General features: G+C 39.2%; 2 protein-coding genes across 6 annotated transcripts in view; both read left to right on the forward strand.

Annotated features, from left to right (window-relative positions):
* Positions 1 to 6736, forward strand: part of LOC120348189 (long-chain-fatty-acid--CoA ligase 1-like) — a 41195-nt gene extending 34459 nt beyond the window's left edge. For all 4 annotated transcript variants that reach the window (XM_078118206.1, XM_078118204.1, XM_078118205.1 and 1 more), the window contains 9 exons: positions 87 to 195; positions 1248 to 1375; positions 1958 to 2073; positions 2770 to 2933; positions 3543 to 3647; positions 4073 to 4189; positions 4559 to 4658; positions 5320 to 5420; positions 6322 to 6736. In XM_078118206.1, coding sequence (XP_077974332.1) covers positions 87 to 195; positions 1248 to 1375; positions 1958 to 2073; positions 2770 to 2933; positions 3543 to 3647; positions 4073 to 4189; positions 4559 to 4658; positions 5320 to 5420; positions 6322 to 6459 — 1078 coding nt within the window. In that variant the 3' untranslated portion in view covers positions 6460 to 6736. The remainder of the gene's footprint in view (positions 1 to 86; positions 196 to 1247; positions 1376 to 1957; positions 2074 to 2769; positions 2934 to 3542; positions 3648 to 4072; positions 4190 to 4558; positions 4659 to 5319; positions 5421 to 6321) is intronic.
* Positions 6737 to 9483: 2747 nt separating this feature from the next.
* The window catches only part of LOC120347777 (uncharacterized), a 92357-nt gene continuing 86124 nt past the window's right edge, over positions 9484 to 15716 (forward strand). Inside the window, exon 1 of one of the 2 annotated variants that reach the window (XM_039417864.2) lies at positions 9484 to 9577. The gene's annotated coding sequence lies outside the window, so the exon portion shown is untranslated. Of the gene's footprint in view, positions 9578 to 12253; positions 12336 to 15716 lie in introns of those variants that run through there. The other variant, XM_039417865.2, reaches the window with a different exon arrangement.

Consider the following 15716-nt stretch of genomic DNA (forward strand, 5'->3'; position numbering starts at 1 on the left):
ATTTACCTGGAAAGACATATTTTCCTAAGAAGACTTAAAATCGCCCATACCTGTTAAAAACCTAAGCTAATATTTATCATTCACAGTATCGGCTTCTTCCAAGGAGATGTGAAGTTATTACTGAATGACCTGGCGGCCCTCAAACCAACCATATTTCCAATGGTACCAAGGCTGATGAACAGAGTGTATGATAAGGTATGATCAATAAAGAAATTTGGAATAGATAAGTCATTGTGTGTTATATACAGATAAGATAATAGATAAGACACGATATACAGATAAAGCATTATGTTTAATATTGAGATTACCTACAAGCTTTTTTTGTGCAATATATCGCCACTGGATGTCGGATATCCAATAATCGTTGTTCTCTCTCAACATTATTTTGCGCATATTTTATCGTTGCATGGCAAGTTCTGGATGCGAGCGCACAGTTCTTGAAAATGGGTTGGTATTTCGTGACACACCGACCCTGCAACATTTGTAGAGATATTGTATTTGTTTCCTTCAGGCAAATGCTGGATAGTCAGTAATTCATGAACCCGAACAATGCGACATTGTTGCCGCTGACTAAGAGGTAATGGTTGGCGGATGTTTGAAATAGAACAGTCAAAACTTTCATCGAACGATGTCTGACTAAGACCATACGCAACGCTGGAATTCATTTGATGGCATTGCCCTATTAACGAAAAGCGATCATCTTTTTGTGCAAGGGTGGCTATGGTGTCCAGGGTTGTTTTGCGCCTCCCCCAATTCCGACTTGTCAGATATTTACGTGGTTTAGGGCAGGGCTACTCAACTGGCGGACCGCGGTCCGAAATCTGGACCTTTCGAGTATTCGATTCGGACCGCACCTAATTATTTATTTTGGATCATTAGCCCCACTTTTGAAGTTTCATTCTATGAAATTATTTTATTATAGATTTAAATATATATGAAAAGAGCTATAACGCCAGAATAAACAATCTTGATTAGCTAAATATCATTAGTCGGCTGAGGAAGTGCGTGTTTAAGGATGCCGAAATATAATTTCTGGAAAGACCAGACCCAAATATTTTTTGAAGTTTTGTTTGCGGATCTTCGGTAAAAATAGTTGAATAGCCCTGGTTATCGTTAGCTTTTTAACTGGTGGAGCCTTTTTTCGAATAGCCTACCGAAATGAATTAGAGAGATCACTAGCACGATGTTATGTATCTAATCTAGCATGTGTTATGTTTGTACTAATCAGTGAATATTTATTGTTGCAGATCATGGCAGGAGCCGCACAATCTAAAATCAAGAAATTTTTACTTGATCGTGCCCTAAAGAGTAAGATGAAATTACTTAAGCAGGGAATTGTAACGAGGTCAACATTTTGGGATACTTTGGTATTCAAGTAAGTGAATTTTTTTTTTTTTCGGGGGGAGGGGGGGGCTGCTCCCACACTTCACCTTTTTAAGCACAATGAAGTGAAGTGCCAGCTGTGTCAGCTATCAGTGATATATCTGGTACCTCTCTGATAAATTTAAAGTTTTACTATGACTATATATAGTGACTCCAAATATTAATAAAGCCTAGCTGGCTATAGAGAATGGCACCCCACAGGTAATAAAACAGGAATCAAACCATGAACTAGCAAGGTTTTTGGATCTTCTAAAATTATAGCTGTCCGTGTATCTGTGGCTGCTTGCCTAGGGGCTTGTTGCAAGTGAGGATTCCAAGCACTGTTTTTATTGCAGTTAGGTGTAGAGCACAACCACTCCAGTCTGACAAAGTGGTGGTTGGAGTCAACATTCTTGTTCATCAAAATTTAGATTTCCTAACTTATGATCATTTTCCTGATTTCCCTAATTTTCCTCTCTTAATTCGAATCTGGTTAGGCTCACATAGATTTGCTTGAGTTCACAAATTCGAAAAAGAAAATAAGATACACCTACGGTAATTTTTATTTTATTTAAAAACCACCCCTTTTTTACAGAAAAATTCAAAACATGATGGGAGGAAGGCTAAGATTATGTGCAACAGGTGCGGCTCCTATCTCTCCTGTTGTGTTGAACTTCATGAGATGTGCTTTGGGAATCCCTTTCACAGAAGGTATGAGTGGTTACTTTAGAATTTATCTCAGGGGAGAGGAAATCTGGTAATCATATGTTGAACAACAGCCTCTCTTACGGTTACCAGTCCATGTTGGGTATGAGAATGATGGACCAGTTACTTGTTACATGATGTTGACAGTGGAGGTGGACCTGGGATAGTGTGAACAACCTTATGGTCACGTAATCCACTTACACATAAATATTAACCGGTCGAATCCACGCAGGGTAATCAGATGTGCGATGGCAAGCGTATTGCTAACGATTAGCACACTGCGCTAACCGTTGGAACAATAATTTTTGAAGTCATTCCAACATGAAATTGAGCTTATTTAGGTAATTTCGAAGTATTTGAAACAAGATTGCGGACTATGAATTGTAGTATGTGTACCAGGGTTAGGCCATAATTCAAGGTACAAATACTAGTCCCTGAACTCGTAATAGAACTAAAATAAGGAAAATTGGAATCAAATTATGGCCTAACCTAACCTGGTACACATACTACGTTCCGGTGCCCGGCATCTTGGTTCACATACTTCAGGAGCACCCATATTTAAAAAATATACATATATGTAAACTTGCGGAATCGGCGAACTGTACTGACAGAGCTCTAAGATGTTACAGAACCCTGGTTGAAAACAACTCGTATAGAGTAAAAGTTAGAAAACTGTGAAAATAATTTCTGAACTATTTTCAGGTTACGGACAGACAGAGGCTACGGCAGGCATTTCTGTCACAATACCAGGAGATTACGAAGGAGGAAACGTTGGGGCCCTCATACCGAACATTTTTGCAAAGTTAGTCGATGTTCCCGAGAAGAATTACTTCGCCAAAGATAACAAAGGAGAAGTTTGTGTTAAGGTATAATGATGAACAATATTTCCTATTAGAAACACTGTTCTTTCAGGCTTTCGAATTTGAAGTTATTTCAGCCTATTGTTTAAAAATAAGACTCGGGAATGATAAAGATTTTGTCTTGTAATTTGCAAAATTTGGTTTGTAATAATTTTCCAACTCTGCCTATCGGTATTTGCTATCTTTTTTCTGCTTGTCGAAGATTTTTGTTTTTCACTGCTTGTGTTGGGAAGTTTGAACAATCCTAATCCTAAACATGAGTTATGTGGAATCCTCCAATACTTAGCTGAACTGTCCTGCTTTAACTGTTGCTTCCTGTGGCATACAGTGTATGTAGCGATGGTAGGAATCCGGTTTAATAACATTAGTTTTCTTTGGACAAGTTTCTTTGCTGTAAATCTGACAACCCTTTTATGACAAATCCATATGGCATTCAGTTTTTAAAAACCTGTGGCAACCCCTTTACTAAAGTTCTGAAACCTCATTTTATGAATTTTACAAAATCTGTATGTAAAAAATCTTGCAACCCTTTCTTGAAAATCTGGCAGAGCTGTTAGCTGTAAATCTAGCAATCCTAACTATTATTATTTCGAACCTGGCAACCCTCAATTCCAGGGTACCAGTTTGTTCTCTGGTTACTACAAGGACGAGGAGAAGACAAAACAAGCGATTGATGAAGATGGCTGGCTTCATACTGGAGATGTTGGACAATTCTTACCGGTAAGTTGACCTTTTTACCAAGAGTTACAGATAGACCAGACAGGCCCGACTCTCACAGTGATTCATTAAATAAGTAAGCAAATGCGAATCTTGTGGTAATAGACGAAAGGCCGTAATTTGCCATATGATTGAACCGTCCCGTAAATCCTAGTTATGTAAGAGAAGATTGCTGGACAACTTAATATCCCATGTGATTAGTCTGTTCTGTATGCTTTCATCCCTCGAAATAAATATGAAAATCCTATCCTATTCAAAATTTACTAGGACTCAGTTTAGGTGCTTTTAACCAATACTGCTGCTATCAAAGGTGTGGTCGCAGTCCAAACATTGGAAAACTCGACCCATATGAGACTTTCCTTACCAATGTCTCATCAGCTTTTTCCCAGGATAAATATTAAAATCCTATCTTGATTTTTTAATTCCAGGACGGTCAACTGAAGATCTTTGATCGTAGCAAGCACATCTTCAAGTTGGCTCAGGGAGAATACATCGCACCAGAAAAGATTGAACAAATATATGTGCAGTCTGCCCCAGTTGCACAGGTAATTGTGGTTTCTTTCTCTGTGTCGTTAAGAAGAGTTGGTACTAGAGAGTCCGTGGGTCAAAAATTTACTTTTTTAGACTTTGGATTCGAAACACAATTATCAAAACTAGTGCAAAACATAAATCTCATGGTTTCGATAGAATGCATGTTTCACACTGTCTATCATTTTGAACATGAACAAGGGTTGCAGAATTTTTAAAAAATTGACGGCGCTCGCGAGCTTGAAAGTTTAGGAAGCCCTGTTCTGGAAAAGTAGCCATATTAGGAGCCACTGTTAATTTGTTTAGAAAAACTGAAGAAAATTTCTCAGAGCTACTGGCATAGAGCCTTTTTTGGAGCTACTTTTCTATAACTGTATATCTTTCAGGTCTTCGTTCATGGCGACAGTCTTAAAGCAAGTCTTGTTGTGATTTGTGTTCCTGACCCTGAGACAGTGGAAGGCTGGTGCAAAGGTCGCGGAATCACAGGTATGTCGGGAAGGAGGGGGGGGGGGTAAAAAAGTGAATGTGTTAAGTGGTGTGATGGTTCCGCTATAAAATTTTCAGCATTGGATAAAATAATTTAGTTTTAATGGGAGGAAGGGGGGCTTATAAAAAATTTTGGAACCATTGCCTCTGATCAGGTTACTTTATCTGGTTGGGAATAATTAACCAAGTACTTGTATCATTTTCATGGACTTGATGTTGGAAGATGCGCTGTGGTATCGAGAAGTTCTGCAGTCTCCTAAACTGTAGTACTTAATTATCCTCAAGATTTTCACATGTGAAGCCCTGCGAGGTGACTATTAGCTAACTGAGATCTCCAACAGTTTGGTATAGTTCAGCCATCGTCTTTAATGTCCACACAGACGAACTTAGCGCTAAACGATAGGAATACACTCGCTACCTCTGATTACCCTGTGTGAGTAGGCATCGAGCAGATTGCTGGACTCCTCGCCGCAATGTGGTTCACGTAACCGAGCTTCCCCCGTCATCAAGTCTACACATCTGAAAAAATAAATAACTGGCTAACTAATACCAGACACTGACTTGTAACCTACGGAATGAGAGATTCACCATATGATTAAAGAGCAACCATATGCTGTCTCCTCCAGAATGCTCATCTCTCATTTATTTATTTTTCTTCCAGGCAAATATGAAGACCTTTGTAAAAATGCTGACGCAGCAAAACTTATACTTGACGACATGAATGCAGTTGGTAAGAAGAACGGATTGATGTCTTTTGAACTGGTAAGTGGGATTTTCATACTGGAGAGAGGGAAGTTGAATAGATGGCTCAGTTATATTGTTACTTCCAACACTCTTGGCCAGTGGATTTCAATCATGGTCCCGTGGCTCTCCAAGGAGGCCACAAAACAGTTGGTTGCGGGCCACAACGTTAGGCTAAAAACTGATTATACATTTCCCTTCAAATAAAAACTCCCGGTCTTTCCTAGTTTCATTGCCTGATAAGATTGTTTCACAGGGTGCTTTCACTTTGGGATTAGGAATCTACCAATCAAAAAACACTCTAAATACTAATGGAATGATAAACGGGTGCCATGAATGCTATAAACTTCCGAAGGGGGCCGCGAGCCATAAAAGGGTGGCTCTTGGCATTCCTGGATGAGAGCTATTACACTAAGCTTCCGTGAAATCTCAATACTGGGGTGGGGTGACATGTATAGGATGAATCACAGCTTTCCACTTTGTTAACAGTCAAGTTCTGTATACACGGTAGAAGCGCATTCAATTTCGTCCTTCCAACTGTTTGTCCAATGTGGTCATAGGATAGGATTTACATATTTATCTCGGGGGAGATGAAAATTCGATAAGTCGGCTTAAATTATATGGCGAACCACGGCCTTTTGTGCAGTTACCAGTCCAGTCAGGTATTGGATTAGTTATTCAGTTACTTAATTTTAAATACTTGGACTTAACCGACCAGCGGTTACGTGAACACCCCGACGGTGTCCAGCAATCCTCTCGCACATAACTATTCTCGCATGGGATTCGAACCTGCGAACCCACACAGGATAATCAGAGGTGCGGTGGAGATCATATTCCTTACGCTTAGCACGATGCGCCACACCGCCGAGCCATTGGAACAGGTTGTGCATCTCAATTATTATCAAGTCTCCCTTTTCAACAGGCAAAAAAAATCTATCTCTCTACGGAACAATTTACAGTTGAGAATGATCTTTTGACCCCGACATTCAAATCGAGGCGGCCACAGTTGTTGACACGGTACCAGCCTGTGATTGACGAGTTGTACGTTGGACTGGATTGAGACTATGCAGAGTCTGTACAGAGGCTATTATTAAAGCATGTCTGAACTAAGACTATAAAAAGTCTGTATTGAGACTATTTTATAATTCCATTAATATTTTCATTCTACAAAGGCACGTTTGGTGATTTTTTTTAATCTTTTTTTCAAAATATCATGTTTAAATTAACTAACATCTGTATTGCTTGTTTGGCCATGTATAGACCGAGCCTAATCAGCGCATATTATATACGGACCAGACTTAATAATGTATAAATTAATAAATGTTTTTGGACTGAAATTTTTCTATTTTCAAGGGGGTGTGATGTGGGCGGTGTCAAGTTATCCTGAATTAGGAGTTCCACAAGCTTTTGAATTCTCAGCGGTTGCTCATAATTTTACTCAGATTGAGTCTTCACTTTCTGTTAACTTTCTGAGTAAGTGGGAATGACCTTGCTCTCGGACGACCAATAATTATTACGATTGTTAAAACGAGTGTTTGGAAATGTTTTATACTTTGCACTTTTCTGTTGTACAAAATTTCCACAATTTGTAAATTATAGAACAATATGAATTTATCTTGAGACTTCTCTCGTATTTATCATGTAACATAGTGGTTCCAAATTCACGAGTACCATGGACTCATTTGATGCCTCGCCGTAGGAGTGGACCCCTTACATAGGAATGTGTGCCATTGACCGACACCTTTGGTGATTTGCCTGTAATTTGTGCATCCTCTGAACGAAAACAGTTGACACTGTATATTGTTTATTTCCCGAACACCTTGAAAGTTCAATGTGCGTCTCTTGCTTATCGTGTATGATCCTAACCTAGTGCTCCCAGCATTGCGAGTGCCATGGATCGACCCATCTGTATTTTTTGACTACTTTAGATAAAACCAGTTGATTATGTTATGTAGGGGTTGCAATTTCCCCGTGTATCAGTAAAAAATAAATTTGTGACCCCTTACGTGATCCTAACCCAGTGGTTCCCAACCTTGGGAGCGTCATGGTCTCATTTGACAATTTGCCGTCTTCAAGTTACTGGACCGTGTACTGGGTTCAAAATAGTGTACTCTCGAAATATGTGAACCGAGATGGCGGACACCGTAACGTAGTATGTGTACCAGGTTGGGGTTAGACTATAATTTTCGGTACAAATACTACGGGAGTCACTTGTCTAGTCCCCGAACTCGTAATATAACTAAAATAAGAAAACTTGGAACAAAATTACGGCCTGACCCTAACCTGGTACACATACTATGTTCCGGTGTCCGCCATCTTAGAACACATACTTCGGGAGTACCCAAATTCTTTAATAATCTTGAGTCAGGCGTTGATTATATTGTAAATTTTCTGAGGATCCCAACCAGTTGGTACTGTTGTGTATAAGTGGTCTCTGACAGAAACAGAACAAGTTCAAAGTTCATCGAAACTGCACACAGAAGTTGCCTCCTCTTTATGAGATGCTCCGTTCATTTATTTAAACTAGGTCTCAATGGAAGGTTTTACATTTTGCTGATTTGTTCCGCTTAGTGAATTCAAAAAAGATCGTAGACCTCAAAATCCTTCTGTTGAGTTCCAAGTACTCGCATTTGGAACCATTGTTCTAGCCCAGGGGTGGGCAAGGTTTTTAGATCAGGAGCCAAAAATTTTGCCCACCTAGTCTGGCGGGCCATGTAAATGTGATGTGAAAAGTTACTATTGATGAACAATATTTGCAGTGTTACAAAAGAAAATGTGAAACAATACGGATCGTGGCAAAACTAAATTTAACCGAGATTTCAACAAATTCCTTGAGTTATTTTTTGCTAAAACATCGAAATTTGATTTCAGTTTGGTTGTGGCAGCGTCAGGTGGGCCAGATCGATTCACCAAACGGGCCGGATTTGGCCCGCGGGCCATACTTTGCCCATGTCAATTCTAGCCCTTAACGTGGCAAGCTATTGTTGCCAATCCAGATGAAAGTACTATGGGTATGATTAATGGAATAAAGTTGGTTTCGGGTACTTGTGATTTTGTCTAAGTTACGCTCACTTTTTTAGATGTAAAGGCCATCTCACAAGCACTTGCCCAGAAACTAAGAACTCTGAGCAAAGTTACGGGCAATGCTAAAACTGTACTCCCCTAGTATGGGTACAAGGTTAGGGTCAGGCCGCAATTTTCCTTATTTCAGTTCTATTACGAGTTCGGGGACTGCCATTTGAATATATTCCCTGCTCATAGATTCCAGTCCCTTTATACAACTTGATGTTAAGTAGGCGAACAAAATCTCCATATTGGTACAGATACTTCTGGACCGCCCATTAGTCACTTGCGACGAGTGGCGGGATTCAGAATTTTAAGGACGGGTTCGTTTTTGCATCGAATTTAGTAACAACAGGTTTCCTTATTTAAGGAAACCATGGCGAACTAATAGCTCTAAATAAGCAAGATCAGGTTCGCTGATTCACGGCATTCTGAGAATGGGTTGAATCTCTCTACCATTCGTACATAAATACGTGTCAGCGAATTTGTTCGGTGAATTTACATAAAAATGACAACGCATGTTTGGGTTGTTTTGTGCAATCTTTCTAATAACAAGAAAAGTCAGAATCTACAATTAGTCGTAGCTGCGTGGCTCTCCGAACAACTAGTTTTGAGAAAAGGATCTTCTTTCTCTGAGTACTGAAATGCCAAGAGTTACTAAGACCATATAGAATTATGTCGGTACGCGTATTCGCGTGAGAAAACTCATTCGTATGCAAAGTTATGAAACATCCACTGCTCTTCATGCATGGAGCGGCTTTGCGCTTTTCCTGCTGAAACTAATTGAGGACTGTGAGCTATCGTAGATATATGACTTTATTGCGTTAACTTTCCACCACTTAAATTGCATGTCGTAATCAAATTATCCAATCGAAAATACAGCGAATGCCTAGACGAATTTGGCAACCGTCAAAAAACTATTGACCGACTTGAGAGGGCCTATGTCGTCATAATTGAAAATTTTTTCACACGAGTACATGGCCTGACGGAGTTGCCGGACTGGTGCGTTGCTTGTACCCCCGCACGTCCTTTGGCAAACCGATAAGGAAGCCCTTTCCAGAATAAGGAATGCCTGAAAAATCATAGGGTGCGATGAAAATAACAGGATCGCTTAGGTGAGTACTGCGTTAATTGAAATACTGGTTACAGTATAGGCTACTTCAGTAAATACCATTTGTTGAACCAACGTAAAAATCAAGTGTGCAAAGGTGTGCGTACCATTGAATTCCGTCTGCAGCCGCGCTGTCGCGTCACCCTAAATGTAGGCCTATTATGCACCATATAAGATTTAGGAAAGGGGATAGAACGACGACGCCATTTCTCGAACAAAGATGCCGAATTTGCGACGCGAAGGAAATTCACAAAGAACAACGATACCGCTGTAGCAAGTACATAAGGATAGTTACTGTGTATTTTAATATTTTCACCACTTATTGTTAGTAGTGCATGTTATTTGCCTGAAACAAGGTCGTTGTCCCAATTCATTTCCCTTATGATATATTTCTCTCACTCAGTGTAGCTTGTCTTTGCCGTTCTTTGTTAGTTAGAAATTTGGTTTCATCACATATACTTGCTTTAAGGTTTCAAGTGTAATTCGTTATTTGGATCAATTCGATTGTGCAACTTTACAATATAACAATTGGCATTCAATACATTGTGTGCTTTTTGACCTCTGAAGGAGTCAAGATCGGAGTTACACTCTGTTAACGTGTGTTCAATAACACGGGAGTGTGGACACGCAGATAGGGTCGAATCTTTGTTGCCCTATATTTTGGTGATACCCGTTCGTGATCAATAAGCAATCAACTTCAATTCAGCAACTGGAATTTCGTCAATCAAAATGGAAAAGAAATTCATCACTAACCGAGTCAGTGGACAATATGTCCGCATTTCAGGAATCAAGCAACCAACCAAACTGCAGTCTTTGGCGGTATGTCAATTGATTAAGCAGTCAAGAAGGCCAGAACAAGGTAGATTTTTGACTCAAAACGAGGAATCTGGACCAGGACCTCCTACGATCAGACAGCACTAACTCAACTTCATATTATTACTGGATTTTCAAATGTGTTTATCGACAAAGCAAGTTACGCAGAAAATAACATATTGATATTATCTAAGCAAGCCGATTTTTTTTACACCAAGAAGCAGCATTTAGCGACCTACTGTTTGACGAACGTACGAACAAACATCTACTTTATTCTCTCAAGTCGATCACCATCTATTTCTCTATTTCAACATCATTGGAAACCAAGTCGAACCCAAATACTCGTGGCCCGCGTGGAAGGGTCCTCTCTACTTCAATCACATAACACGAAAACTTCACTCTCCCCTAGCTGATTTAAGCCAATGCTCACCCAATTCCGGGTTTTGCCGGAAAGGTGCGTTTACATTTGTCTGGAACGTTGATGATACGAAAGTTGCACGGCCGTCGACTCTCCGAAATTCAACGCTACCACACTCTTGTTACATTTCAATTCATCGGACAATCTTCCCAGATTGAAAAATCCGAGAGTTGGACAGGTTTTCAAATCTTAGAGGAATGTTTTCAACGAACGAAATCTTAACGTCAACATTATTCTTCAAATCAACTGTTACGTTCATTATTTTACAAAGCAGAAAGAAGTCGATTGTCCAAACGCAATGGCTTAGTTCTGGGTGTTATCGAAGATTTCGTGAAAATCTGTAGATTTCACCGCAAAAGATCCTTCAACCGGAGGTATCTCAATCAAATTGGTTTTCCTGTGTCGTTGCATTAGTTGGTCATCAGCGACTTTGATGCAGAATTAAATACACCAATACATGGCAAATTTTACGACATATTATTCAATCAGAAATCGTTATTAGCTAGTCTTACAAAATTTAAAAATTAGCAAACTAATTTTTTATTGTCGGGGGGAATTGTGTAGCAAGTACATAAGGATAGTTACTGTGTATTTTAATATTTTCACCACTTATTGTTAGTAGTGCATGTTATTTGCCTGAAACAAGGTCGTTGTCCCAATTCATTTCCCTTATGATATATTTCTCTCACTCAGTGTAGCTTGTCTTTGCCGTTCTTTGTTAGTTAGAAATTTGGTTTCATCACATATACTTGCTTTAAGGTTTCAAGTGTAATTCGTTATTTGGATCAATTCGATTGTGCAACTTTACAATATAACAATTGGCATTCAATACATTGTGTGCTTTTTGACCAACAAAGATTCGACCCTATCTGCGTGTCCACACTCCCGTGTTATTGAACACACGTTAACAGAGTGTAACTCCGATCTTGACTCCTTCAGAGGTCAAAAAGCACACAATGTATTGAATGCCAATTGTTATATTGTAAAGTTGCACAATCGAATTGATCCAAATAACGAATTACACTTGAAACCTTAAAGCAAGTATATGTGATGAAACCAAATTTCTAACTAACAAAGAACGGCAAAGACAAGCTACACTGAGTGAGAGAAATATATCATAAGGGAAATGAATTGGGACAATGACCTTGTTTCAGGCAAATAACATGCACTACTAACAATAAGTGGTGAAAATATTAAAATACACAGTAACTATCCTTATGTACTTGCTACACCGCCATGGCAGGCATGTGAATGCATTATACAGTTTTCTCTTAGTGTTATCTGGTTAAATCAGTGAAGCGTGACTGGTCAGAATATTCAATCGGTAATGCAGATGCACCAGTGCTGTTATTCACTCCCGTAGTAGGTCTGCCATCGTCGTCGAGCTGCTTCGCCTTCGGATGCAGCGCCATTTACAATATTGGCAAGTTGATGAGTAGCCAGCTGCGCCTCTTTCTAATTAAAATGTTGAACTTGGGATGCGAGAGATTAGAGAACAGCGGGGTAACCGAACAGGCATACCGACACCAAGGTGAGTGGTATATTTTATAACATGCTGGGAATAGTATAAGTACCTTAGTGCTGCGGTGCTATTTGTCTGGATCAGCGAAAAAAATCAGTGAAGCGTTACTAGACAGAATATTCCCTCAATAACGTGGATGCATCAGTGCTGTATGTTATACCGATACCCAAAATCTAGCTATCATACAGACAACCGTGCTGAACCAGAAATACCTAGATATGCTGACCTTACACGTTCTGTTTTATTGATGTTTATATCATACTTCGGTGAGATACGAAATAAAAACTAAAGAAAAAATAATACGGCTTCTAAACTACAAGTCACACACAGACTGGATCGCTCACTGAACCATTGGTCATTTATAGTCCATGAATCCGATCTGGTTGGCTACTGTTTGATAAATATAATTTCATTTAATTCTCGTTTCCCGTGTTTCTTTAAATGACTCTCAGACCACGGTCGATTGTCGTAGTCGTATGGAAAACTTACCGCAATGTTGGCCATGTTAACTGATTGAAATAAGGAAGCTTTATCATCCATTTCAATACTAATTACTATTTGCGTGAGTATTGATTGATTATTAATTGTTTGACTTTATGCGGCTGTTGCGCCGACGGTTTGAATTGTAGCGAATGAGTACTTCTGAAGTATGCGTACCAAGATGGCGGACAGCGGAACGTAGTATGTTTACCAGGTTAGGGTTAGGCCATAATTTCATTCCTATTTTAGCTTTATTACGAGTTCGGGGAATAGCCAATTGACTCCCGTATAATTTGTACTTAAAATAATGGTCTCACCCTAGTCTGGTACTCATACTACGTTCCAGTGTCCGCCATCTTGGTACGCATACTTCAGAAGCGCCAGCAAATGTGTCCAAGAGCGGTGGCCTAGTGCAGTGTTCCCCAACCTATGGGACGCGACCCAACTCTGGCTTGCCTGAGAGTATTCTTTGGTGGTGCGCTTGTTTTACAACAAAAACTCAAGAGTTGCTGATTTTGTTTCGTAGTGAAGTTTATCGTATATTCCGCATTAAAGTTTTGCTCAATAGGGGTTGTATATGTGGGAAGTATAGCAGCATAACAACTTTTCAACATCTATTTTGTTTATCACTTTGCGATCGTTTATGGGGAATAAATGTGAAAATAATTGTTTTATACTAGTCAAAGCACTTCATGCCGTTTAGTATGTGACCATATCCTTGGGTCGCGGGATTTTGCAAAATGTATTTGTTTAAAATTGAAAAAAAGGTTGAGATACTCTTGACTAGTAGATGGGGCGTTGAAGACAATTACGTTGCTGTCGCATGTTAAAGAGTTTGGACCCTCAAGCCCACTACATCACCGGTTTTGTAATATATCGGGTAGGCATTGCAGAACCAGAAATTATTCAACATCACTTTGCGTATATTCGTTTCCCTTCTGCAAGACCAGATGTGCGAAACGAATAATATTTAACTATAGTTGAACTATGTATGTCTGAAGAAGTCTGACCTTGGTCAGACGAAACGTTACAGTAATATATTTGTGTTAGTGTGCAGCAAGACTCTTGAATCTATTAGGATAATAATATTTGATATTATTTATTTTATGTCGCTGCTCGATAACCATTTTTTCCACGTCTTCTTTCACCCTGAAATGGTATTATTATTTCTTTCTACAATGTATATGTACGTTATGTATTTTCAGCATTGGTAGAAAAATGATTAACGGATCACGGAGATTTATGCATGTACGTAGTCTTCACAACTCAGTTGTGTAAAATAATTCCTTGCTATTGTAAGGAAAGTTTTACCCCTATTTGTATTTGAGAATCAACATAGACGCAACATCTGTGTATAAAAATGGAATTTATCTACTCGACCAACGTAAATACGTAATATTCCCACGCAACTTGACTGTAAACACGTAGTATTCCCACGCATCAAACGTAAACACGCACTGTGTTCCTGCAGTTTCCCCATTTTGCGTCTGTTGCTATGCAGGGTCTGAGTCTATTTGTCTCCAGATGCGCAAATACTACATGTATAGCAATACATGTGTGGTTGCTAGCGAAATCACATTTTCTATTTGAGACGGCTTTTGCACTCCGTACCAGGCTTTTCACGTGCTGCCTATGGCTCTTGGCACCCTTCCGGAGGCTTTTAGCACCCGTTTAGCCCCACTGTTTATTTCTTCCGAAATATTTATAGTCTTATTTTTGATTAGTAGATTCCAAATTCTATTATTATCAAATAATCCATATTCAATAAAGTGAAAATGCTCTGTGAAATAACTTCATCAAGCAATGAAAATAGGAGGAATGGGGGTTTTCTTGTAAAAGATAAAGCCAATGGTCCTTGGGGGCCATGTGACTATTATTTTTGGAAGTAGCGAGGTGTTTATATTTTAGCATTGACTCAGTTTATCACACCCTGGTAGTGGGTATTCCACTGCTTAATGTCTCGTATTATGTTAACCGGCATTTTCATATCGAAATTTAGATAATTTTAGTAGCATTTGGCATTTCAATAACCGTCTGTAAGGTAACTCGTAACCCGTAACTTTTTTACGAATGAGTTAGTGAAATATGTTTGACTATGAGAAATTTTATCGGTTCTTTCCTTTCAAACCAGCATTGCGAATATTTACTGTCCACAACAAATTACAATTAGTTTCAATCTTCCGCGCACAGATGAGTAAACAAGCCTTGCCAGCTGTTTGAAAGATGAGTTTCTAATTTGACATAATTTTGTCAGAGGAAATGTTAGAAGAGAGAGATGACGCATTCCTAGTTTGGTGAAATAAAGATGTTTTTATTTTCATGGTGACATTGCTCTGTCGTTGACTAGGCAGAGCTTCCCAAAGTTTTAAGCTCGCGACCCCTTACAATATATTACAATTTTTCTCGACCTCTGTTGGGTTGACATTGTTAACAAGCGCGCCGCTTCTCTAATTTTATGTATTCTCTCGATATCGTGAGATTTATATTTTGCACTAGTTGGACACTTTAGTGGACATAACGATCGTTTTGTTATTATGTTATTGTTTGTCACAGATAAAAAATCGCTTTTCTCTTTGATTACTGGACCAATCGCTTTGAAATTTTCAGTGTTCAAAGATTAAATTTTTTGCTAGAAGGCCATTTCTTTTATTTATTTTAAATATCCCGGTAAGATGTATGGGATGTGTGCCTTGACGTCATCGAACTTTGCCACTATGTGGCGCTACGTATCCTTATTTGAACATATCTCTCTTGTTCCAATAATTCTGTTTTGAATCGGAAGTTAAAGTAGTATAATACTTTTGTGTGCGATTGGTGTCGTCTTTTCGGCCCCCTAAAATCATTGTGCGTACCCTGCGGGGTTACGACCCCCAGTTTGGGAAGGCCTGGGCCAGAGTAATGCAGTAGTTG

Source organism: Styela clava, chromosome 11 (genome assembly GCF_964204865.1).
Source record: "Styela clava chromosome 11, kaStyClav1.hap1.2, whole genome shotgun sequence".
Lineage (NCBI taxonomy): Eukaryota > Metazoa > Chordata > Ascidiacea > Stolidobranchia > Styelidae > Styela > Styela clava.